At 43.8% G+C, this 25489-nt stretch overlaps 1 protein-coding gene across 1 annotated transcript in view; it reads left to right on the top strand.

Annotated features, from left to right (window-relative positions):
* The window catches only part of MAP2K5 (mitogen-activated protein kinase kinase 5), a 119493-nt gene that overhangs the window by 56484 nt on the left and 37520 nt on the right, over window positions 1-25489 (top strand). Inside the window, exons 14-17 of the mRNA XM_054272995.1 lie at window positions 1747-1820; window positions 2720-2770; window positions 6289-6360; window positions 17196-17225. Of these exons, the coding sequence (XP_054128970.1) occupies window positions 1747-1820; window positions 2720-2770; window positions 6289-6360; window positions 17196-17225 (227 nt within the window). The remainder of the gene's footprint in view (window positions 1-1746; window positions 1821-2719; window positions 2771-6288; window positions 6361-17195; window positions 17226-25489) is intronic.

The following is a 25489-nucleotide window of genomic DNA, read 5'->3' as shown; positions in this document are numbered from 1 at the left end:
AGCAGATTATTTTGTGCAGGGCTCTCCCTTCCTTTCCTTTTGGAGGAAGTGAGCACAGCCACTGAAAAGCACAGCAAATATTCGAGTGAATTCCCTGATTTTGTGGTGTTTGGTCCTGCAGGGTTTGTGTGGCTGCCCCTTGCTCTGCAGGGTCCCCAGCCTCCCCTGCCCATCCTTGAGAGGCCAATTTCCCCAGTGCTTTCTCATTTTAGGATTTTCTCATGCTTTCAGCTTTGTTTGTGGGGGGATTTCAGGGTCTTTTTTGTTGCAGCTAAAAGCAGAACTGGTCAGGCTCAATTTTCCCCTCAAAGTTGGGAGCAGCTGGACATGCTGGGGTGTAGACATCAGCATTCCCTGTGTGCTCCTGGGGCTCATTCCAGCCCAGCCAAGCCCAGCTCCATCTTTTTAGGAAGAAGGTGAGGCAGGATCATTCTGCACCTTGTTCAGGATTCAGGGGAGAGCCTCTGCTGCGCTCAGCACGTCTGCTTGGATTTAGCAAAGTCACTCAGCTCCAGAGCAGGCAAAACTCCATCAAAAGTGCAGCACGTGGGTGGAATTCCTAAAGATGGAGATGAGCAAACACAAACTGAGCCTCTGCATGCCCAGGACTGGGGTTTTTTGAGGGAAAATTGCAGGATTTGCAGGAATTACAGTGCCAGCAGTGTTGGTACCTCACTTCCAAAGTACTGATCCACCTGGGGTCTGCAGGAACTGTTGGGTGCTCCCGTTTTTAATCTGGATTTTTAGCTCAAACAGAGGCGAGCTTTAATCAGCTTCTTAATTGAGGTTCTGCATTTCTCCATCGCAGAGACAAATTAAGGCAGCTCCTGTGGTACCAGCAAACAGCTGCTAAAGCAAGGCAAACCTAATGATAAACAAAATTAGGTTCTTTTCTAGTTGGGTTTCATCCATCTGCCCCCAACCAGTGCTCACTTTGAGGGGAGGCGCTGATTCAAGCTGCTGCCTTTAATCCATTTTGACAGAAGAAGGCAGTGATTAGGCAGAGCCAGGCTCTAATCTTCCCATGTTTGAGCCAGGCTGCAGCGTGCACGTTCTGCTCCCCCACTGGCATCCCTGGAACTGCAGAGATGTTCAGTGTTTCCTGCACCAGAGCCAGGCTGGATGCTGAGTTTGTTCCCAGTTGAGTTTATTTTACAGCATCAGTACGCCAACTTCCTGTGGCAGCAGGAGCAGTCAGCACCAGGAATCAGGAAAAAAAGATGGAATTCCATAAATAAACCATCAATGTCCATTCCAAAACCAGATTATCTGGTTTTGGAATGGACATTGATGGCTTATTTATGGAATTCCATCTGTTTTTTCAGGCTGATTTTCCAGTTTGTCGAAATCCCTGTGAGTTGTTTTCCTGTCCATCGGTGCACTTGGTTCCAGATTCCAGATTAGTGTCACCTGCAGGTTTAATAATGTGGATTTTTGGTATTGTGTAAAGTCATCTGTGTAAATACCATCTCATATCTGTGTGGAGATGATGTGTTTTATGTATTTTTTATATATATGGAATTTTATCTGTGCTGCTGGCTTACAAACCACTGCAATTGAAATAGGTATTTGTAACATTTCCTATCAAAAGCCACCGTGCCAATGCTCCCTGGATATTTGGGGTTGTCCTGTGCAAGGCCAGGAGCTGGATTTGGATGTGGCTCCCTTCCAATGGAGGCTATTCTGTATAAATGGTGCATTTATTACCCAGGACAATGTGGATAATGCAATTTTTCCCCCAAACAGATGTGAAGCCCTCCAACATGCTGGTGAACACCCGGGGCCAGGTGAAGCTCTGTGACTTTGGGGTCAGCACCCAGGTAAATCCCCCCTCTGCATGTCCCCCCATTCCCCTCCTGTGTCCAGATCACCTGGCAGCCCCTCAGCAATGCCCTCTCTGCTGGGACAGCCCTTTTCATTTCTAATCTCTGGGCGACTTTTCCTCCATCTGAATATGATTGTTCATTGTTTAATGACAGTAAAAACTGCTGATATTGTAATTACTACTTACGAATGGCAAACTTCATTGAAATGCAGCTTTGATCTGGGAGCCTTTTGCCCAGACAAAAGGGAGGGCAGAGCAAGAGACGTGTCTGGGGAGCCCAACTGGCCCACAATAAAAATTAATATTGGGAGCAACAATAGTGGTGGGCTTTGACAATGTGCAGCACAAATTTTAATTAATTTCCATTTTGGGCCTCCCTGGAGGACTTCTCTGCTAGTGACCCATGAGCTCGCTGTGCTGTTGATTTGAATTTCAGCACCTTTTCCTCTCAGCCAAACACGAGGCCCAAAGAGAAGGTCAGCCTTGTATTATGGGCTGGCAGGCTCTGTTGTCCCTCCAGTGTTTCAGGGATGAATTGGGGCTTTATTCACATCTGACTGAAAAATGAGCGTGCTCAATCCTGCTTCCTCCTAATTCACTTTTTATATCAGACTGGTGTGGGGTACTAAAACGAGCAGCATCCTGTTTAACACAATTGTTTAAGGTTATCTGCCATAAACTGTAATGCAGTGCTTGCTTAAATTGGAATCCTCATTCCCCAACCCAGGCGAGATTTAATCATTTTTAACGCCTTGGCGGATAAATCCCTTCCCTTTTTTACATAATTTTTGGTTGATTTATAGGGATGATGATTGTAGGTTAAATGAGGAATAATTGCCCATTTTATTTCCACATTATCTTTATATTGTTCTAACAGCCTGTTTTGTCTGATAGCTGGTGAATTCCATAGCCAAGACGTATGTTGGAACAAATGCTTATATGGCGGTAAGTGATGCAGGAATAACATTTCCATGGAATCATTTGTCCTCACTCTTGTTCTGTTCAGTGCAGGAGATTCCCTAAATCAATCCTCAAATCTCCATCTCTTCTTCATTCTGTAGGACAATTCTCCTCCTTGCTGAGAGGGAGGAGGAATAGTGGAAAAGTGTTTTTTTAAAATATATTTTCTGTTGGTTTTGCTCCTTGTGACAACTGGGAACAAAGAGAGCCAGTTGGACATTGAAAAAAAAACAGTTTTTTATTCTCTGCAGATCACTGACAGCCCCCAAACCATCCAGGTTTTGGGAATGCTGGAGTTTAGGGAAGCATTGTGCAGAGGTTGATGGGCATTCCTAAAAATCCCATGGAAATCTGAACCTAAAAACATTAGGATTAATAACATCAGGGCATTAAAGTGCAAGTTTTTTAGCTCAAGAAAGTCATCAGTACTTCCACTTCTCTGTACAAATTGTGGTCAGTCTTTGTTAACACGAGACCACTTTTGTCCTGTTCATTAAAGCCCCTACATTCCCTTTTTTTTAGATTTTTTTTTTTAGCACATTGTTAGGGATTCATCATCTGGGGCTGGGTTTGGGTTCAGAGCTGCCAAGTGCCAGCCTGAGCAAACCAGAGTGGATTTTCTGCACAAAATTTCTCTGCAGAAACCAGAGCGGATTTTCTGCCCAAATTTCCCTGCACAAATCAGAATGGATTTTCCATCAGATCCATTGGATCCTTTTCAATTCCCCATTTCAGATGTGAAAACTCCACAGCCTCAGTTTTTAAAGCACTTTCTGAACTCTTGTTTTGGCCATTAAAATCCTTTGAGCAAACTGCTCCTGATATTGCTGAGAAAAGAAGTGCTCTGCTGGGTTAAAATAAAAATATAAACAGCACAAAGTGGTTGGTGCTCATGTTTTTCAAACCTCAGGGAAGGGGAGGGAGAAATCCATGACCTTTAATCGCTTTCAGGTATTTTTTTCTGATTTTCTTGTCAGGGTTCCCATTTATTTGCTAAGTGCTTTTCCACTCGAGCTCATTGTGTGGCTTCTGAAAGGCTCAAGTCACCATCCTAGAAAGACTTGGGCTGTCCTGTGTCATCAGAACACTCAGAAACAGCATAAAATAAATACTTCAGAATAGCAGAAAAATGGGGGTTTTTAAATAAAAAATAGAGATTAAAAAAAAGAGCTGGAACACAGTGATCCACACAAAGAAACAGCTTCAAATTAATCAACTTTTCCAGCTCAGCTGTTGCTTCAAACTGGTCTTAAGCAGGGCTGAGAATTAAATTGTATTATGCTTTTAGTGCCCAAACTAGGATTACAGTTCTCTTTCCCAGGTGTGCATTAAATAAATTGCTTTTTCTGCCTTTCTGGATGGGTGTGATGCCGCCATCTCTTGATTGTGAAACAGAAGTTTAAGCTCAAAATGTGCTCGATCTGATTTTCTGTGTTAAAATCACTTTGCTTCCTGATTGAGTCGTTTGTCTGTCATCAAATTTCCAGGCAAGCCCTCAAAAAATAATGAAGGTCATCAGCTTTGCTTCACCCACTTGTCAGGCTGGCAGTGAATTTGAAACTCTTGAAAAAATTGAGGTTTTCTTTGAAAAAAAGAAAAGGCTTTTTGAATTTCTCAGGTTTTTTTGAAAACAAAAAGGCTTTTTGATTGAGAAATTAAAATTTCCAACCAAAACACATTTTCTTAAAATCATTTCAGCTGCATTTTATATAGAAAAAAAATAGATGAAAAAATAATCAGTTCTAGAAATTTTTAAGAGAAAATACCTTGGGCTGTGTATTTAGTGATCCATGTGTTGCAACCTTGATGCATCTGCTATTCCTATTTTCCTCTTCCTTTCTGTACTTTTAAATCCATCTTTTCTTTAAAAAGCTGATTTCTTGGCCCTTATCTTTTGTGAACCCACAGTTCCTCACTGGAACTTGCTGTTTAGAGCTTGAACTTTAAGAATGAACAATTTAATATTGCATAATATGACTTATAAATCTCATTTGGTGGCTTGGGAAGGGTATAAAAAATGGGGTTGGCACCTTGCTTGGGCCAGGTTAGCACATCCCATATCCCATTATAAAGTTACTCTTGGCTGCACATCTGCACCTTTGTGAGGATATTTATTAGTATAAAAATATGCCAATATAAAAATACTTCACTATAAAAAGATGTCAGTATAAAACTTTATCAGCTGAAAAAATCACATGCAACATTTCTAAATGTGCTGACCTAGGTTAATTATACTCAACGAATTAAAAACCAATAAAATAAGATTTTGGGGTCGTTCACAAGTGAGATTTGGTCAATTTGTTGAAATTGTGGGGATTTTGGGGGGTTTTGGGTGGTTGTTTTTAGAGGGAATTGGGCAGCACTGTGGTTTTTATTTAACATTCACGCTGCGATAAAAGCTCCTGACCTGGGAGTAGCAGCACAGGGTAAACATCCAAAAACACATTGGAGTGGCACTAATTTGGGAGTTTGTTTTCTAACAAAGGTCTCTGGATTATTAATGAGTGAAAATCCTTTGTAGGTGGCTGGCCCAGACAGGTGCATTAACAGCACAGTGGGGAGAGGAGTCTCAGGGAGCCTTTTATTGTTGCATTTCATGCTGTACTTGACCTTGGAAATGCTTAAATTGTAGCTTTCAAGTAAAAACCAGCAGATATTTTTTACAGCACTCCATTTCATGAAGCATTAAACCTGCTATTAATAGTTTGGAGCAGGGGCTTTTTTTTTCCTTTTTTTTTTTTTTTTCCTCCCCTACAGGTCAAAAAGCCCAAAATTAAGAAGTATATAAAATAAAGTTGCCACCGTGTGGTGATTCTTTTGGCTTCAGCAGCTTGGCTTTTTAACTGTGGTTATTCCCCAACCTCTGGACTCCACACTGGGAATTTTTTTCCTTGCTGTGGTGCTTGGAACTGGGGAGGGAAGTGGAAAATTGGATTCTCTCAACTTGACCTTGTGCTTTGCTCATGTGCACGAGCCCTTGGATTAAACAACCCCGACACAAATCCAAGGCCAACCTTGCAAGGACCCAGCTTTTCCTGAAGAATTCCTGAGTTTTCCTGGATTTGCTCCCTGCCAGGGAAGCTTTGAAGCATCTTGGTGGTTTTTGGTGCCTCCAGGTCCCACGGGGCAGCTCCAGTCTCTGCGCTGGGGTGGGTGACAGAGCCTGGGGAAGGGCTGGAGCTGGGCCAGGGCAGCTTTAATTGGATTTTAGACAAAGTTTCCTATCCCAGAGGGTGTTGGGGCACAGCCCAGACTCCCCAGGGAATGGGGGAGCTCCGGAGTGTTTGGACAAAGCTCCCAGGGTGGGATTTTGGGATTCCTGTGCAGAGCCAGGAGCTGGAATTTGATCCCTCCCAAGTCAGAGCATTCCAGGATCCTGTGATTTTTCCCGTCCCTTGCCCTGGATTTTTCCCATCCCGTGGTTTTTCCCATCCCTTGCCCTTGGAGCAGGATCCCTGTGTGCCTGCAAGGCTCAGGAGTTGTTGCTCTGCTTTTCTCCACAGCCTGAGAGGATTTCGGGGGAGCAGTACGGGATTCACTCGGACGTCTGGAGCCTGGGGATCTCCTTCATGGAGGTATGCAGAGAGCTCTCGCGTTAGCTCTCACATCAAAAATAGCAGCACAGTATTTCAATTTAACCTTGGTTTGTTCTTTGAGTTCCCTGTATATTCACCTGTTGCTAATTTGGGCTGTATTTAGAATGGGTTTGTTCATTTGAGGTCTTAAATGAAACTCTGTGTTGGGGTAGGAAGTAGAGCCTGGTGTGTGGGGGCCCTCTTTTTTCCTTTTCCTCCCTTTCCTCATTTTTTCTTCTTTTTTTCCTCTTTTTTTCCTCCTTTTTTTCCTCCTTTTTTTCCTCCTTTTTTTCCTCCTTTTTTTCCTCCTTTTTTTCCTCTTTTTTTTCCTCTTTTTTTCCTCTTTTTTTCCTTTTTTTTCTGGTTTTCTTTTTCTTTCCCTTCTCTTTCCCCTCTTCTTCCTCATTTTCAGGTGAGGCTGTACATACCTTTAAGTGAACTGTAACCAATATTTTTAGCACAAGGTGAAGTTGAGCAGTCTCACTGCTGGCCCTTCTGCATCTTGGCACATCTCCCATTTTGCACCCCGAAATTGAACCAATTTTACATTTTCACACAGTGAATTCCTTGCCAAAATCCTTTTAACCAAAATGTAGATGGTGGGTGCTGAATCAGTTCTTGCAGATGACACAATTGGATGTGTCCCAGGGCAAAGAGGGAGGGTTCTTCATTTGTTTCAGTGCACATTTCAATGGTTTCTGGTGCCGGAGAGCCCTCCCTCAGGATTTTGGGAGAGATGCAGACCAAATTCATACGCTCTGTAAATAACTCTAGCCAGAAAAGGGCTGAGGTTGTACTCCAGGAAGGCTTTGTGGTGGCGTGGGTGATAAAAAGAGCGATGTAAACAACACAGGACTTTACAAATAAAGCATTTCCCAGTTCCTTTGCTGAATTAAAAGCTGGGCCCCAGCAGCTCGGTGATCACCACAAGGTATTTGGAGTTTATTTTAGGGTTGTTAGTGGCCAGCTTGGCTGCTCATCAATTCCACGTGCAGGCTGGATTTTATGGGTAAAACTCCTTTCATTTGCATTCCCTCCTCTGGTTTTACACCTTCCCAGCCTTCCTCTCCCTCCCTCCCAGGGGTTTCTCCTGAGCCAGATGTGCAGGATGCAGTGTGGGTCTGGGTGCTTTGTTAATTGGTTTGTCAGCTGCTCCTCAGAGACCTCTCCCACCAGCAGCAGCTTGATTGAAGTGCTCTGAGTGATGTTAAATGATGAAAACAAGGACAGTGCCTTAGAAAAACGCCTCCAGAAAGGTGAGGAAGGTGCTCCAAGAGGCGCACAAGGTCACTGTCATTAAAGTAACACCCTATTGACGTGGGGATTGGGAGTGGAGACGCTCTTGTTGCTGGTAAAATGGGGAGTTTTGCTGGTGTTTGCTGCAGGATTTAAAACCATCTGCACTCAGTGAAGCTGTGCTCCAGCCCCACACCTGGCTGTTGGCAGCACGGTGATTTTAGAGAAATATCAGGTGGGATCGAGGCAGCAAGGGCTGTGCTGGCAGGTGAGGATGTAAATTGTCAGTAAATCTTCTCATTTTCCTTAATGCTCTCCTGAGCCCTTAAAAGCTCTGGAATTTCTTTGCTGCAAAGCTGTGTGTGATGAGGAGTAGTGGGAGTGTTATTTGGGAGGTTGAGGAAACTGCCCCAAAAAAGTTGGGAGGAGAGAGGGGAAAGTTTGGGATAGGAGTCCTGCCTGAGCTTTGAGAAATGGGGAGTGTTTGTGTCCCCTCTGAGGCAAGAGGGGCCTGAGGGTGCTCAGTCATCCCCTCAGAAATTAAAAAATAAATTAAAAATTAAATTAAAATATAATGAGACTAGATATGCAGCTATATCATCATCATTATTATAGATTATTACTATAATCATTATTATTATCATTATCATCTTATTTTCGTTACTTTATTTTTTTTAAGTTTGCCTTTCTTCCTTCAGGATTTTCCTGAAGGGAATGAGATTTAATCCCTAACCCAGAAAAACTGTTCAGAAGTGTTCCACCACAAATAGTTTGTGTGTTTCCATGAGGTTTCCCCGTGTTTTATTTAAGTGCTCTTGGCTTGACAAAGCAAGTTCAATTTAAACCCGTGCCACTGCTGTCACTACACTGACCACTGTGTCAGCATTTTCATTTCTAAAAGCTGTTTTTCAGGGTTTATAACTCAGCCATAAAACACATCCAGGCTGGGCTGGGGCTGGCTGAGCTCTGGAACCCATTCCCTCTCTCCAAGAGCCGTGTCCTGCACGGGAGGAGAAATTAAATTGCCCAATATTTCTTGTTACTCTCCAATATGACTCTGGTCCTAGCTGTAATCCACAAGTGAACTTTAAAACATCCAAGGGAGGATGAAATCCATCTGCCTGGGGTTTAATAGCAGCAGCAAGGCTGGCTTGGGTGGCTCTGGAAGGTTCCCTGCCCTTGGGAAATGAACTTTGAGGTCCTTCCCAAGCCACCTCATCCTGGGATTCTGTGATATTTACCATTTTATCTCCAGATAGAGTTGGTGTTACATTTAAATTCAGGAAGTGAAAGCGATTTGCTAATGCCCAAAACCAAGTAAATTTTGGAGGTAGAAGCTCCTGGGCTTGGCTTTTTGCTCCTCCTTCTGTATCATGTCCTGGTCTCTGCTTTCCACTGCCCTCTGTGTTCCAGGTCTCCTTTGAAAATTAGAGAGAAAATTCTCTGTTGTCTCCCCCAGAAAAAAGGAGTTTGTGCATCAGTTTTAATATATATTAGTTCTTAATGTTAGTTCTTTAATATTAGTTCTTAAAACTCCCAGACTGAGGGTTTTAAGTGTTTGGTGACCAGAGTTCTCAGTAGCTGTGTATTTACAGGAGCTTTCAAGGGTTCTTAGCAATCTCTTAAGAAGCCATCAGGCGTTTTCAGTGGTGGTGTGCATTCCCAGGCACAGGAAAATCAGGAATTACCCAACAAATGTGCCTTCCTTGGTACTTGAGGCAGAGCTGAGCGCTGTCGGAGTGCTGAGCCCAGACCCTTCATCCCACTCGGGCTGGGGGCACACAGGGAGCTGCACAAGAGCTCACTCAGCCCACAGGGAGGAGGAGGAGGGTGCTGCCAGAGGATGCTCCAAGGAAAGCAGCTGTGCTCGGAGCTGGTTCTCTAAAAGCTCTTCAGTCTCGAGGATGTTTGGCTGCATAAAATTGGAGTCAAGACTCTTGTCAAGGAGGGGAGGTTTCAGATCTCCTCCTGAGGCGTGGGATCAGTTACATCCCAGCAGCCTGGCAGTGAGAGTGGCCCCAGGTCAGCACTGTGAGCCCACCTGAGGGGGCTCTGCAGGGTTTCAGTGCTCTGGGGGTGCTCTCTGCTCAGGGCACCCCTCGCCTGAGCCAGGGCTGCAGCTGTGCTGCTCAGGGACAGGGGCTGGTGGTGCCAGTAACTGCACTTGGTGCTCTTCAAGGTCTTCTCCAGCATAAAGGATTCTGTGGTTGGAGGTGGTGAAGGAAGAATCTGAACCCCAAATCTTGGTGGTACAGCCTAATTCTTGTGTAGGTGTGGGAGAAACAGCCTCGAGGTGGGGAAAGGTAACACCTTCCCTTTAGGATTAAGGAAAACAAGGATGTAAAAAATGCTTTTTGTTGTTGATGTTATTGCAGGGAGCCTCACCTGGCTGCTGTCAGGTTTTAGGGACCCTAGTGCTGTGATGTTGGTGACTTGGTGACAACTCCTCGTGCTCAGCCAGGCACAGGGATCTTCCCCACTCAGCAGCCCGAATCCTCCTTATTGAGGAATATTTATGGAGTCTCAGCCATTCCACGTGGAATGATGCACTTCACAAACTCCTTCTCGGGCAAAAAAGCTGCCCTATATTTTGATTATTTCACTGCCTGGAGCTGTTTGGGGTGATTTCTCCAAGCAGAGCCCGTTCCCTGTGGTTCCTCTCCCACCTCCATCACGCACCGGGGTGGGGACAGACAAAAAGAGTGATGTAAACACAGGACTTTACAAATAAAGCATTTCCCAGTTCCTTTGCTGAATTAAAAGCTGTGCCCCAGCAGCTCAGTGATCACCACGAGGTATTTGGAGTTTATTTTAGGTTTGCTAGTGGCCAGCTTGGCTGCTCATCAATTCCACGTGCAGGCTGGATTTTATGGGTAAAACTCCTTTCATTTGCATTCCCTCCTCTGGTTTTACACCTTCCCAGCTTTGCTCTCCCTCCCTTCCCAGGGGTTTCTCCTGAGCCAGAAGTGCAGGATCTTCTCTTCTTCCTCTCTTTCTTTTAACTCTTTCTTTGAATTCTCTCTTTTCCCCTCTCTTTTCCCCTCTCTTTCCCCTCTCTTTCCCCCCTCTTTCCCCCCTCTTCTTCCTCTCTTCTTCCCTTCTTCCTCTCTTCTTCCTCTCTTCCTCCTCTCTTCCTCCTCTCTTCTTCCTCTCTTCTTCCTCTCTTCTTCCTCTCTTCCTCCTCTCTTCCTCCTCTCTTCTTCCTCTCTTCTTCCTCTCTTCTTCCTCTCTTCTTCCTCTCTTCTTCCTCTCTTCTTCCTCTCTTCTTCCTCTCTTCTTCCTCTCTTCTTCCTCTCCTTTTCCTCTCCTTTTCCTCTCCTCTCTTCTTCCTCTCTCTCCTCTCTCTTCTTCCTCTCTCTTCTTCCTCCCTTTTTCCCTGCCTGTCCAGCGTGCTGCTGGTGGGGCTGGGAGTGGAGGGAGCAGTGCCCGAGGGTTGGGCCATGAATTAATAATTGCAGTGTGCTGGGGGAGGCCCCTCACACGGGCTGCAGCCGGGGAAGTTGCCTGGCAGAGCGCTATCAATCACCCAGTGACCAGAACTTCCAGTAATTAGTGTATTTTATGGGCCTGTGCTTCAGTGACTCGGAAGCACATATGCTCCACTCCCAGCTAAACTTAGCCAGAGTAATATTCCAGGATGATTTATCCGCCTGCTGCTCTGGGATGTAACCCTATATTAGGTGAAGATTGTGAACTAAGCTGCAATAAAGTGGAAGTTTAGGTACAGTTTGCGCGGGTTGAGACCTCGATGGATCGTTGTTGCTCAGCAATTGCTCCTAGGCCGCTGTGGGCAGGGAAATAAATAATCCAGTTCTCCACCCCGGCTGAGGGGTGAGGGCACAATTAAGGCATGGCATCAGCTGTGGGTGTTCGGAATGTGGGTTTTATATGTAAGGTTATTTAATGAATAGAACAGAATATGTTATATATATTTTTATGTGTAAGTGAGGGCCTGGCACAGCAGCTGTGGCTGCCCCTGGATCCCTGGAGTGTCCCAGGCCAGGTTGGACAGGGCTTGGAGCAGCCTGGGATGGTGGAAGGTGTCCCTGCCCATGGTAGGATGGATTAGAGGATCTTTAGAGTCCCACCCACCAAACCATTCCAGGATTCTATCACTCTATGTATTGCTTCCTATTCTTGCTCTGTACTTGTTTCTACTTTTAAAGAGTCAAAAAATGAGGTCTTTTCCCATGATTTAATGGCCTGTCCTGGCAGGTGAGCCCTCACTCCAGCCGAGCTGGGGGAGAGCAGAAGCTGAGCTGCATTCCCACCAGCGCAGCCACATTGAACCCATTTCTCCCTTTTTGTACCGAATTTAAACCCAGCAAACAGCCAAGCAGGAGGCCTCTCTGCTGGAACAAGGAATCAAATTAACCCTCCTGGAGCACTTGTGGGGATTTTGCTCCTGCCAATTTTCCTGGAAAGCCCTGGCCCACCTTTGTCCCTTCGGAAGAGGCGCTGCCATTCCCGGTGTCACCTTTGAAGATGCAGCAGTAAAAGGCTGCTAATATCCAGGATTTGTGGCCAGGCAGAAATGTGCAATTTAACCCTGATTGTCTGCACAGCCTTGAGCTGGCAGTGCATTTGCTGTAGTTCATATTTAAAAGAAATCAAAGTGAAACTAATTATCTTTAATTAAGGCGAATTAAGCTTTGATTTTTAATATTTTTTTTTTTTTTTACTCCGAGACGGAGCTGGAACTCATCTGCTCAAGCCAAGGAATGTCCCAAAGGTTATTAGGGCATTTTTCTGGTGCTGGTAATAACCTTCCCCCCTCGCAGCCCTGGCCACCAACAACAAATCTGTCACTTCATCCGTCTCCCCTGCCCCTCCGCAGGGGTCGCAGATTCCACAAGTTATCAGCTAATGGCCTTATACATTAAAAATTGAAGCTTTCCTCACTCCCAGGCCTTGCAAGGCTTTGTTCTTAAGCCCCAGACACTTTGGAGTGCAGCTGCAAACTATAGGCAGAAGATTAAATTAATTTGTAACTCTTTTTTTTTTTTCTTTTTTTTTTTTTGTCGGGGCCCTGCATTACTAAATCCTGCACATTTAATTGAAACCCTACTTCAAGATGCTTTGTGTTTCTGTTCCTCTTTGTTGTCAGTTTAACCTCAGAAGCACTTTAACTCTGCTAAATTGCTGTTATATCCTTTTAGATTTATTTTTTTTCTTTTAAAAAACCCTCTGCAATAAGAGGACAGCAGAATTGATATGAGGAGGGGAAGAAAAATCTTGGAGGAGTTTTTTGAGGTATTTAATATTTATTAGGGTCCGTACCCTGCAGAGTTTCAGGTGATTTGAAGCCCATCTATCCAGGAATGCATAAATTGGTCTTGGAGTGGAATTTCACCTGGGGAATTTTGTGTTATCCAGTAGTTAAGTCTGCTTTTGAAAGTTTGAGTGCAGGAGAGTGGCGGCTGCTTTTCCAGAAAATGAGGGTTTAACTGCAGTGCACAATCTAAATGCAAAATCCTGGGATGGAAATTTAATTGTGTAAAATGTGCACGAGGTAATTAAGAACAAATTTTAGAACATTTCAGACTATAAAGTCCTCCTTCAGCTCCATCACTGGCGATATTGCCAGCGCTTATTTTCAATTTGCAGTTATGCTGAGAAACATGGAATGTGCCTAAATTAAGAATAAAAGCATCCCCTGCTCTCCAGTGTAACTGTAAATTAAAAAACAACTTGCACAACATCGACAATAATCTAAGTGGGAAACTTTATTGCCTGAGTGTCCTAAAAATATGTTTTGAACTTCCTTCCCTCAGCCACTTTGCAGGCAGGATCCAGACAGAGCTGCTGCTGTAATTTTATTCCCCATGTGCAGCAGGCAAGGAAGAAGTGAGCTGGAGGAAGTGATGTGTAAGGGGGGGATTTCCCTGATGTCCCTTTTCAGTTCTACAGTGGGAAATTGCATTATTTCAACAAGTGATTTGAATTTTGGGTTCATTATCTGCACCTTAAGAGTGTTTGAGAGCAGGTTTTAGTTGCTTTCCACCCCTGCTTCTGGTGCTCATTCCTGAGGTTCTTCCTGAATCAACACTTAATCACTTGAAATTTTGATTTTTTTAAATCAAAAATTTTTGATAGTTTGGTAAAAGTCAGTACACACACGCCCACTGCACCTCTGCTATTCCATAATCTGGGATTATTTCTCAGTTTAGCAAGTTCTGGTTTGAAATCTGCTGCTGCATCCCACCCATCCATCCCCTGGCCAAACTCTTTCTCAGGACAGAACCTCCCTGAGCTGCTTTAATTGCTCTCCTGAGCTGCCTCTGTGTTTGAAAAAGTAATTGTTCTAAAAACACACACCCCAAAAATCTCCTCCATGGAGCTACTCTGGGGTGAAATGGGGTGAGAAAGTGTTTTCCTGGCATAATTGTGGGTGATTGATCCCCCTCTCATTTCTTTCCTTACCAATCTGCCACTGCAGGTCACTGGGCTTTTGAAAATGAAGGTTTCTTACACTTTTTGTGCTGGAAAAGAGCTGAAGTTCATCAAATCCAACCACTGGGAAGGGATCCATGGGGAAATGGGAAGCAGCTCCCTGAATTTCAGGCATTCCCTCCTCAATATCCAGACGTAAAACCCTGATCAGTTCCCAAACCCACCTAATTTAAGTTGAAACGTTGTATTTTTGTTAAAATGCCTTAAAGAGTTGCAGGTTCTGGAGTTTCGTCCTTTAAATGCAGAGAAGTTTTGGACAGTGTGTTCATTTGGTAGGTTTTGGTTTTTCCCTCCTGCACTGGGTTTGTTCCTCGTGTTCCTGTGACTTCCTTGAGACAAATGATAATTTGAAAATCCCTTTAGTGAATCTCTCATCTGTTTGTTGTTTGGTTTGTCGTTTTGGTTTTTTTTAATCTTATTTTAACTGTGACACTTTTTATAAATCTAAATCTACACCCAGAGGTCACTGGTTGGCTGAACTTAAACCGTTTTACTTAGTAAATTTAATTAAGAAAATACAGTGCAACTCATAAGCAAATGAGTTTTTCCTAGTTTTAAACCAAACCACCCTCTCGAGTGCTGATTGCCTCGCTCGACCCCTGGTGATACAGAAACAGGCAAAATTAAAAAGGACATTAAAGCTTCATTAAATCTGAAACACATTTAGTACAGTGACATATCTGCAGGCTATTTCGGGGAAGATTACAGACTCTTTGCTAAGTTTCTTAATTTATAATACCTTGACAATGTTGCAGGGAGGAATTGTGAGCAGATGGATGCAGTGGTGGTGCAGGGGATGCAGAAGTGGCACAGGAGCTGGCCCTGTGTGTTCCAGCTCTCAGCTTCACTGAGAAATGTTTATTTTTTAACACCCCCCAAAGAACTTGTTGCTGGTGCTTTTTGGGGCCCTTCAGTGCTCATTTATTCACCCTGTATTTGTGTCTGGCTCTTTTCCCCAGTTTTTCTGCTGCCTGGGGTGGTCAGTGGGAATGGAAATGCTTTGTTTGGAGTCATCTTCAAGGCAGGGATTGTTTTTCTTAAATAACACCTGCAGAAAGATGCTCTGTGCACAGAACCATCATTATCTGCTTGTTCTATCTGGAGTGTTTCACTGTTCTTCAGTGAAAAATCAGAACTTGCTCTGCTTCTGTTGGGCCTTGATGGGTTTATTTCTGTCCCAGCAGCACAGCTGCTCAGGATCTCAGATTTCTGCTTGGGGCAGGAGTGTGGAGCTCCCAAAAGAGGAGAAGGTGGTAAAGGATGGGTTTTGGTAGCCCCACAACAGAAAATAAAGGGTCTTTATTCAACTCTGTAGCAGCATTTTTCAGGGCCTACCATGAGAGTGACCCAAGTGGCTTTGCTGAGATGGGAATGATCAGGGAATTCCAAAGTGCTTTGGGATCAAAGGGATCTTCAGGATCATCTGGGCAGGGACACCCCCCACTGTCCCAGGCTGCTCCAAGCCCCAGTGTCCAACCTGGCCTTGCACATCCCAGGGATCCAGGGGCAGCCACAGCTTCTCTGGGCACCTGTGCCAGGGCCTGCCCAGCCTCACAGCCAGGAATTCCTTCCCAATATCCATCTCAATCTCTGCTTTCCCACTCTGAAGCCATTCCCTGTGTCCTGTCCCCCCATCCCTTGTCCCCAGTCCCTCTCCAGCTCTCCTTTAGGGGCTCTGAGCTCTCCCTGGATCCTTCTCCTCTCCAGGTGAACATTCCCAGCTCTCCCAGCCTGGCTCCAGCCCTGCAGCAGCTCTGAGGCCTCCCCTGGACAAGAGTTTTGAATTCTCAATCTTGTGAAAGCTTCATTTAGCAGTAGCCCCCAGTAAATGGTTTCATCTGTCTCACCCAGAGGCCCTGGGCCCCACTCTGGGTTTGTGATGTCTCCCCCTGACAGGAATTTGGTGTTGTTGCTGAGGCTCCCAGGCCAAAGGCTGAGCTCTCCTGGGGCTGGAGAGTGGGAGAACCTGCCCAGTACAAGGAATTTCTCTTGGAATGTTTATTAGTTACGGCCAGTAAAATATTTTTAGACAATATCCATAAAAACGTTGATTTTGGGACTGCACTCTAATGTCTGAATTAATTTATAAAGCAGCAGGGGCAGCAAATGGGGTTGATATCCTGGAAAGGTGGATGTGGAGGAAGGATGAGGTTTCTTCGTGGGCTCTCCCCACATCCCACTCAGGTTTGTCACCAACAGGGACACCAAGCTCAGCTCTGTAACCCAGATTTTACCCTGAGCCAGTTAAGGGAGGACTTTGGGAGTTGAGAGCTGCCTGCTCATCACAGATAATTATCAGCAAAGGGCAGCGCCTCGGCCTCCCTGCTGAGGCTGAACTGGTTTCATTTCCACTCCTGGGGAACCTCGGCATCCTTGTGAGGGAGACACAAGGCTGGAGAAACCCAGAAATCCTGGGGAAAATGAGGGGTGAGGGTTGTGAGGGACCCATTCTAAATACAGTTCCTTGTGCCTGCAGAATCCCTATTTTGCCATTTCATTTTCTGCCATCGTGAGAGCTGAGAACTTGTCTCTCTAGAAGAAAATGTGCCTGAATGTGGTTGGCACTGAGGGAAATAAAAGGGCTGGAGAAACCCAAAAATCCTGAGGGGTGCTGGTTGTCAGGGGCCTATTCTAAATGCAGCTCTTTGTGTCTGCAGAATCCTTTATTGCCATTTCAATTTCTATCATTGTGAGAGTTGAGAACTTTTCTCTCCTGAAGGAAATGTGCCTTAATTTGTCATCAAAGGGTGGCACTGAGGGAAGTAAAAGGGCTGGAGAAACCCAGAAAACCTGGGGGGTGCTGCTTGTGAGGGACCCATTCTAAATACAGCTCTTTGTGCCTGCAGAATCCCTATTTTGCCTTTTCCATTTCTACCATTGTGAAAGTTGAGAATTTTTCTGTCTAGAAGGAAACATGCCAGAATTTGGGCATCAAAGGGTGGCACTGAGGGAAATCCCCAGAAAAAATGAGGGGTGATGGTTGTGAGGGACCCATTCTAAATACAGCTCTTTGTGTCTGCAGAATCCCTTTTTTTGCCATTTCCCCAATTCCTACCATCGTGAGAGTTGAGTACTTTTCTCACTTGAAGGAAATGTGCCCTCCATGCAAATCTCTATAACTAGACAAATATTATTTCCTTTCCCAGCTTGCTCTTGGGAGGTTTCCATATCCTCAGGTAAGATTGTTCATTACTGCTGTTTGCCACTGTGACATTCATTCCTATGTATGAAGGTGCAGAGAGCAATTGTGAACATTTGAGCCACATACAAATAAATCTGTCCTGTTAAATTGAAAAGTGGGAGCTGGAAGGAGTCATTTAGAAGTCTCTATTGATTTTATTTTTTTTCTTTTGCCCCCCTCTTTTTCCCTTCTCCAAACTCTGTTTCCTTTCCCTGGAGACAATGAAAATTATGATGATGTTAATCTTGTTGATTTTGTCGGGAGATTAAAAAATAATCCAGTCTTTACAACATTATTTTTTTTGAAGCAGGAAGGTGTATCTGCTCCTTTCCTTATAATTTAATTTTTAATTCCAATTTTGAATAATGGTATGATGGTCTAAAATCTCCTCAAAAATAGAATGTGAATGGAATACTTAAGGGAGCTTCAGATTCTTCCTTTGAAGGGGACCTAATATTAGTATTTGATGTAAATACTGGTATTTTCTGAAGCTGCTGGTACAACTCTTTCCATCTCTGTGGCAGTGGTTGGGTGGATGCTGAGCTCTGCATCACCACAGAATATTTCACTTTTTACACTAAAAAACCCCATCAAACTCTGAACAAAACAAACCCAGAACTGGCTTTGGCGATTACTTGAAATTCTCATCTCGAGATGGATGTTAGAATTCACAGGAACAAACTGTTCAGCAGTTCCTCCAATTATTCTTTCCGGGGAGAGAGGGGGAAAAAGTGAAGTGTCCAGGGACAAAAATGAATTATTTGAATGTGGTTTTTTATGTTTTCATATGTTTTATGAAGACTGTTCTCTGCATCTTGGTCTCTACAGCTCGCAGTGCCTGGAGGCATGTCTGATTTAAAGGTGGTGTTGGTCTGTGCTCTTTAAGCATCTATTAACTTGCTATTATTATGCAAATAACTGTTGTAATACACATACTAATTTATGCATGGTTAGATTATGCAGATGCCTCACAAACATGGTTATTGAATAATAGGCTGGGACTCATTCCCTCTCCCATTTTTAGAAGCTGTTTTAAGCAAATTCTCCTGACACTTTTACAGACTTGGGAAGGTTTTTAAGGTTTTGCCTGGGTGGAAATATTCTGATTTTTCACTTTTTTTTTTTTTTTGTTTCCTCTGCAAAATGTTCACTGGCACCGTTAAGAGAATAGACTTGGAATATTTTATCTGGATTTTAAATGTGTTTTTGGAGGGGAGGATTGGAAAAGAAACTTGTGTTGAAGAGCCCTCCATGCATGGGGAGCTCTCTGAGGGTCTCCGTGGTGGTGTTTAAGTGTTTTATAACCCAAAGTGGTGAGGAGATAATTCAAAATAAACCTGATGGACGTGTCAGAGCCCAGGGAAGGAGGTTGGAACGGGGACATTCCGTGTGGTTCCAGGCAAAAATGTCTCCCTGAACTGGGAGCAAACCATGATTGCCAAGTTTAAAGATGCTTTTTGCTGTTCTAATTAAAAAGCAGATCGGGTTTGTGAAAGAATATTTGGCAAGGCAGCAGTCCATGAAATTGTATATATTTTTTAATGCAAAACAGTCGAGGAGGTGAAACTTTTAAAATGTGGCTATTAAGCTTTTCAAGCAACTGCTTTTCAGAAGGGATTTTATGTGAATTTCTGTATTTTAGGCATGTGCTGGGCAGGAGAACCCTTGGAAACCTTCTTTGGTTAGGGGGATAATTAATAGGGGGGTTTTAATCTCATTATTTTCCTAGTAAGGGCCTGATTCTGCTCATTCCTTGAGTAATTCCTCCTCACTTCAGTGGGATTATTCAGGGAATGAAGTTAATCAGTGTCTGGTTCCAGATTTGTCCCTAAAAACCTCCAAGTGGCTTCCCTGTGAGAATGGAGAGTGTGGCCACGTGGGTGAGAACACCTGAAATTTCCTGCAAATGGATGTTTGTCTCCAGCTGCAGCTGCAAAAAATGTCTTTTTTTTTTTTCCTTTTTTCTTTATTTTGACGACACAGACAAATGGTGTGTGTAAATTCAGTTTAAATGAAGAAGATTTATAGGGGGAAATCACTGCAGTGTGGAAATTCAGGACATCCTGCAATCTGCCTGTAAAACTAAAGGATGATTATTTCATTTTCTGGCCTTCAGTAGAATATTTTCATGGCAGGACTTCCCACATCTTTATTTTATAAGTATTTATTTTGCTGATTTATTAATATTTATTTAATCTTTACAGTTAAGTCTTATCTTGAAAGCACTTAGAGCAACTGCTGTGTCAGTGAAGTTCCTTACAGGTGTGTTTAGAGTCAATATATAATTAACTCTAATTATATTTTTTTGTCTCAATATACAGAATATAATCTTCATAATCTCAATATTGTCTCACTATACAGAATATAATCTTCATAATCAGCATCTAACAGCAAAAGGGAACAATCTGAGCAGGGAAATAGAAAAAGTGATGCTCAGAAGTGACTTTTCTGCTCTAAAAACTTTGCACAGGGAACTCTTAAGCCCTAAAATGGAGTAAATATCTGAATTTTTGCTGCGTTTCATTGTTTTGGTGTTGGCTTTCCTGTCGTGGTCATGGAATGTGCTGTTGTAAAATGTAAAAGTCCCTTTGGAAGTGGGAGGGAATGATGCTTGTAGGATTTTCTATGGGTACAAAATGAAGTTTTTAAGGGTAAATTCATTCTGGATTTATTTGTACCACTCAATTAATAAGAATGGTGCATGTGCTCACAAATACTCTTGAATCAAGTTATTTGCTACATAAACATTAAAAAAAAAGAAAGGAAACCTCTTTTCCAAGGGTGCTGGTCCATTACCCATCCAGCTTTTTAGGGACGGCACACAAGGAAAATAAGTTTTAAATTTTCCTTTAAAAGTTTCACCTTAATTTACATTATTTTGAAACTGGAAGGAAAAGCAGATACCCCAAAAAGCCACAGCACCTTGAATATTTAATTAAATTTGATGTTGGAACCCCCAAAGATCTGAACAAAAATTCCACGAATAAAACCACGGTGGGGGCAATGACTTGTGTAATGATAATGCAATTTAGGAGAAATGAAAGGAATTGCCCACTAAATATTCTCAGCTTGTAGTGAAACTTTGTAGAAAGCAGGGTGTGAAAAGGAGGGCTCATCCAATGGGGAATATTCCAAAGGAGCAGGCAGCACTCAGCTCTGCCGAGGATTCAGCAGCTGCAGGACCACCACCACTATTAAGAGACTTTTACATTTAGAAAAACACAATCCCGGCCTTCTCTTAATAAATTAGATTAAAACGACCTGGATTTTTTTATTTTTTTAAAAGAAAAAAAGCACCAAAAATATTCCCATCCCTCATTCCACCCCCTCCCATCCCGTGCTCCCCCTTCCCGCCCTGCTGCTCCCCCCCAAATCTGAGCAAATACTGCCCCTGGTATTGTAAAGCTTTGAATGTTTTCACACCCCATTAATTTATTACTTCTCTTGCCTCATCTTTAAAATTTTTTTTCCCCTCTTTTTTTATTTTTTTTTTCCTCCTTTCCTTTTTTTTCTTTCCCTTTTTTTTTTTTTTTTTTTTTTGTTAAATTCCGACTCCCCGCTGCTACAGCGATTTTCATCTTGTTGTTAATTTTCCCTGCTCCATATGGAGCTCCAGACATTTCACCTGGAGGCTGTACTAGATTTTGCTGTAGCGATCGCACTTCCGGAGGCCAAAACTGTCATTTAAGGTTCCCGGTGCATCTGTCTACGCCAGGCTTTTTTTTTTTTTTCCCTTTTCTTTTTTTTTCCCTTTTTTTTTCCTTTTTTTTTTCCTGGCACCGGGAGAGTGTGAATAACAAATTGGATGCACCTGAGATTCGGATGATTAGTGTGTTTTGTGGAGCTGGGGCGACTTGTAAGCAGATCGCTGTAGGGATGGGGAGGGCTAAAGAGGCACCCCGGGTGAATCCCCCTTTTCCACGCGGGGGGAAAAAAAAATAATAATAATAAAATAAAAAAAAAATAAAAAAAAAACAAAACAGGAGCATCCCGGCACCAAATATTTCATCCTGCCTTGTCATTGATTAGAAAAGAGCCTTTAATTTCATTTCACCCCATGTTGTGATTAATTTGCATTCTTTGTCAGAAGTTAATGGAGTTTTTTATGGTTTGCTCTGAAATCCTTGAAGACGTCGGAGTTGATCTGATGTTTATACAACCGCCAGCGGAATTTTTGCTGTTTGATTGATGGAGAGCTTGATGTTATTCCAAACGGCTTTTTAAGCTGTTTTTAAGAATTATTTGAATAAAATGCGAGCAAGATATTGTTATAACGGCGGAGATTATCTGTTAAAAATCTGTTTCAAATAAAGAACATGATAAGTAGGAAAAAGGAGATCAAAAAGACAGGAGGAGTGATGGACGCGGGAGATGATATTTGTTAAAATAGATCAGCCAGGGATTCAAATAACTTATTTCAAAATGCAGTGGGAGCAAGAGACCTTAATTTAAGGCTCTTTTTTATATACAGAGTTTATTTTTGCAGCAGGAGAAATAAGAGGAATAAATTAGGGAAGAATTTAGTCGTAGTTGGATTTTCCCCTTGATTTTTTTTTTTTTTTCCCCTCTCAGCTTTTTCCCCTTTCCTTTTCCCAGCACTGTGAGCACAAACTGGGAGAGACAAGGCTGTCAGAGGTGGTAGTCCAACAAAATGATGACATATCCCTGCTCTCAAGGAGGAGGCACCCTTAAATCCCACAGCAAAGGAAGCAGGAGTGGATAATGGGGAATTTTACAGCCCAGGAAAGCGCTCGCTGTGGACCTGCCGTGGCTTTGCTTCCTGAGAAAACATAACAGGGAGGAAAAAAAAACAAACCACAGACCAGTGGAAGCAAACAGCTTTGTGCTGCTCCTGGTAGGGAAAGGTTTGTGCTTTTCCCAGATCCCGGGGTTGGAAAAGCCTGGCAGGGACAATGCAGAGCGTTGGGATGCTCAGCTGGGTCCTGCTGCTCCGGGGCTGGGGACAATGAGCATCCCCGGCCCTGGGACACGGCTCCTTCCTCCTGCAGGACACCTTGCCCTTTTTAAATTATCATCATCCTTATTATCCCTGTTATTCCTTTATTTCTGGCCCCAGAGCTGAGGGGTTTCACAGGATTTCATGTTTCCCCCTTTGGTTTCTCTCCCCTCCTCAGCCAGCTCTGCCCTCGCCGCGCTCTCTGCCGTGAGATTTCATTCCGGCTCGGAAGCTCCCGTGCAGCTTTGCCGTGGAAAGCGTGGATTTATTTGCTGTATCTTAGTTTGCTAAATAATTGCCTGCCTTGAAATGAAGTTGCTGCTTTCTGATCCCTGCATTAGCACGGTCCAAGGTTCTTTTTGTTCTCTGCAATCCATACTATTGACCAAATTCGGCCTGGCTTCATTTAAATGGAAGCAGCTTGTCAGGGGAAAAAATATTTAGTTAAAGTTGGGATGCGAAATAACCATTTTAGTGTTGTTTTTTCCATTGGCAGACGCATCCTTTAAGCATTCATTTCTTTGGGGAGGATAAATTGAGGGTTGTTTACAGCATGTTTCCTGGTAAGAAAGAAATGTTTTGTCTTCCAGATCTATCATTACATCGAACCATTTAAAAGACATTAAACACTGTTCAAATGCTAATGCCAAAATAGTGAATGAAATTGTTGGGTAATATCTTAAATATGATAGATTTCTGCAAATCTTTTTGCTTTTATAATATATTCCAGAAATCACTGGCAATATTTGAAGTCGTCTGCTATTGTTTTAAACTCCTCCTAATTTCTTAGCATAGGTTTCACATTGATCATTTCTGATAATTTACTTCAGATACTTTTTGCTTTATTATTTTTTTTTCTCCATAGCCAGAAATTAGTTTGGACTTGAATTTGATTTGCCTGTTAGAAACTTGCTGTGAAATTTGAATTTAGTTTATTTTTCCAGAGGTGCTTTCATGTTTGGAAAATGGAGAGATTTTAGAAAAATTTTAAAAAGATCTTTTAGGAATCTGAAATGTAAGGAGAAAAATTTTATTTATTTATCTTAATCTTCCTGATATTTTTAAATGTAAATTTAATGTTTAAATAATATGGTCAAGTGCAGAAATGGAGGTAACCAGTAAAATTTTATAATAAGGCTTAATGTAATGATTTTATGGGAAGTTTTATTCTGATCTTAGTATGTTTGAACAGTGGATTATGGGCTTGAGATATTGAAATGCTGATGTGTACTTTTTAATTCTAATCCTAAGAATTCCAGCCAGTCTGAGGGAGCAGATTTGTTCCAGGATTTCTTCTGTCTTGTGTGGAACAAGGTGGGCTTTAAGGTCCCTTCCCACCCAGACCATTCCAGCTTTCCAAGAAATGCTGAAATTCCTGCAGAGGTGTTTTTGCAGATCTGGAAGGGTCTCCTGCATGAGCTGGTGGAATGGGAGATGTCCCTGGAGGGCTTGGAAGGAAACTCCTCTCCCAGTTCCCATTCCTGCTGCGATGCCCATGAAGGAGTTGCCTGAATGGGACCTTGGGCCTGGGATTGGAGTTTCCCTGAGGCAGGAAGGCTGCAGGGGGATTTGTGTGCTTGGGGTGGCTCAGGTGGCCCCTGCAGAGCCACCAGGAAATTCTGGATTTACTGGAATTTTACCATCATTGGAGACTGGTCTGGGTTGGAAGGGACCTTTCATTGCATCCCCTGCCATGGGCAGGGACATCTTCACTGTCCCAGGGTGCTGCAGCCTGGCCTAGGACACTCAGGGGTCCAGGGGCAGCCCCAGCAGCACTCAGCACAGGCCCTGGTGGCCTGGATGAGGAGCAGGTCCCTCCCAGGAGATCACCAGGGACAACCCCAGTGCTCCTTTGGCCGTTCCCTGGGCAGGGCTGCAGCTGTGGGAGCTCCGAGTGGAGCTGTTCTTCTCAATCCTCAGCAATTGCTGCTCCTCAGGGCTGAGGAGGCACTCATGGCAATCCCAGGGTTCGGGCTGTGCCAGAGGCTCAGGAATGTGTTCCCACAGAAGTGGGATCATCATCTCCTCCTCTGCTGGGTGGTGGTTGCTCAGCACAGTGAGGAGCACCAGCCCCAGATGAGGAGTGAATAATTTTGAGGTCTGGGCAGGTGTTTCCTCATGTCCAGAGCGTCCATTCTTCTGCCAATCCCATGGAAATTTGGGATTCATTCCTGAGAGTGCAGCACAACCCAGTGACACAGGAGAGGATGGTGATGAACCCGAATTTTTATTGCTCTAGGTTACTGCCCTTCAGCTGTCCCTGGAATTGTGACATCTGCAGTGATCACAGCTGATTTTGCAGCTCCTCAGAGGAAGATCTGAATTTTTTTAGATGGCTCAAAAAGTGAGAGACTTCAGCAGTCACCATTTTTACCTGTTCATTTCCAAGCCAGAAGGGACCTGCAGGGGTGTCCTCAGGAGCAGGGACAATCCTGGTGGAAATTCATCTGCTGCTCTTCACCCCTGCTGCTGCTGCTGGAGGCTCTCAGCTCCTCAGATGGTTCCTCTGCTTTGTTCCTGGAGAGGTTTTCCGTGCTGCAGGATTTGAGGGCAGCTGTGGGTGGAATGAGCATGGATGGGGTGGTGGTTGTGGTGTCCTTGCTCTGTTTCCAGGTTCTTTGGGTCTCCCTGGGTTTCTGGCTGATGGGGTTCTCCTCTGAACAGCTCCCTTTGGGGGTGTCCAGGCTGAGGCACAGGGAAGCAGGAGGGATCACCTGGGGTGGTCCAGCCTGTCCTTCCTGGACATCCCACCATGGCGTTTGTGGATTTTTGGGGATTTGGACTTTGTTGGATCCCTCAGAGAATTCCGTGATTTTCTTCCCGCTCAGTTGTGCTCATTTTCCCTCTCCCATGGTGTCCAAGAAGTTCTCCTGCTGTTCCTCTCTGTTGTTATTTGGGTGGCACAAAGCAAGATCTGTGTGGAACAAACCCCAGTTCTTTGCCTGGTGTCTGTTGGACCATTCTTTGTTCTCCTCACCCACTTTTTGTGGTGCTGGGAACAAGGCCTGCAGCCACATTTGGGATGATGGTTGACTCTGTCATCTTGGGGACCTTTTCCAACTTTGATAATTCCAAAATTTTCAACAGCAATTTGCTAAATTTGGGTTTTTTTCCTTGTCCCTACTCCTGCTGACCAAGGGGTTTGTGGTCAGGGTGTTCTGGTCCTACTCTGGTGTAGAAATTATTGCTGGGAGGAGTTGCTGTCACCACAGTCCCTCCAACAGTGTGGAGCTTTCCGTGCCCACTTTGTTGAATTGTGTTTCTAAACTCTGGTAAAGAGATTTCTCTGAGAAGTGGCTGCA

This window comes from Melozone crissalis, unplaced genomic scaffold, assembly GCF_028551555.1.
Source record: "Melozone crissalis strain CALT ecotype California unplaced genomic scaffold, PUWL_Pcris_2 ptg000014l_1, whole genome shotgun sequence".
Lineage (NCBI taxonomy): Eukaryota > Metazoa > Chordata > Aves > Passeriformes > Passerellidae > Melozone > Melozone crissalis.
Note: the sequence above shows the minus strand (reverse complement) of the source record. Positions and strands in the feature narration are given on the sequence as shown.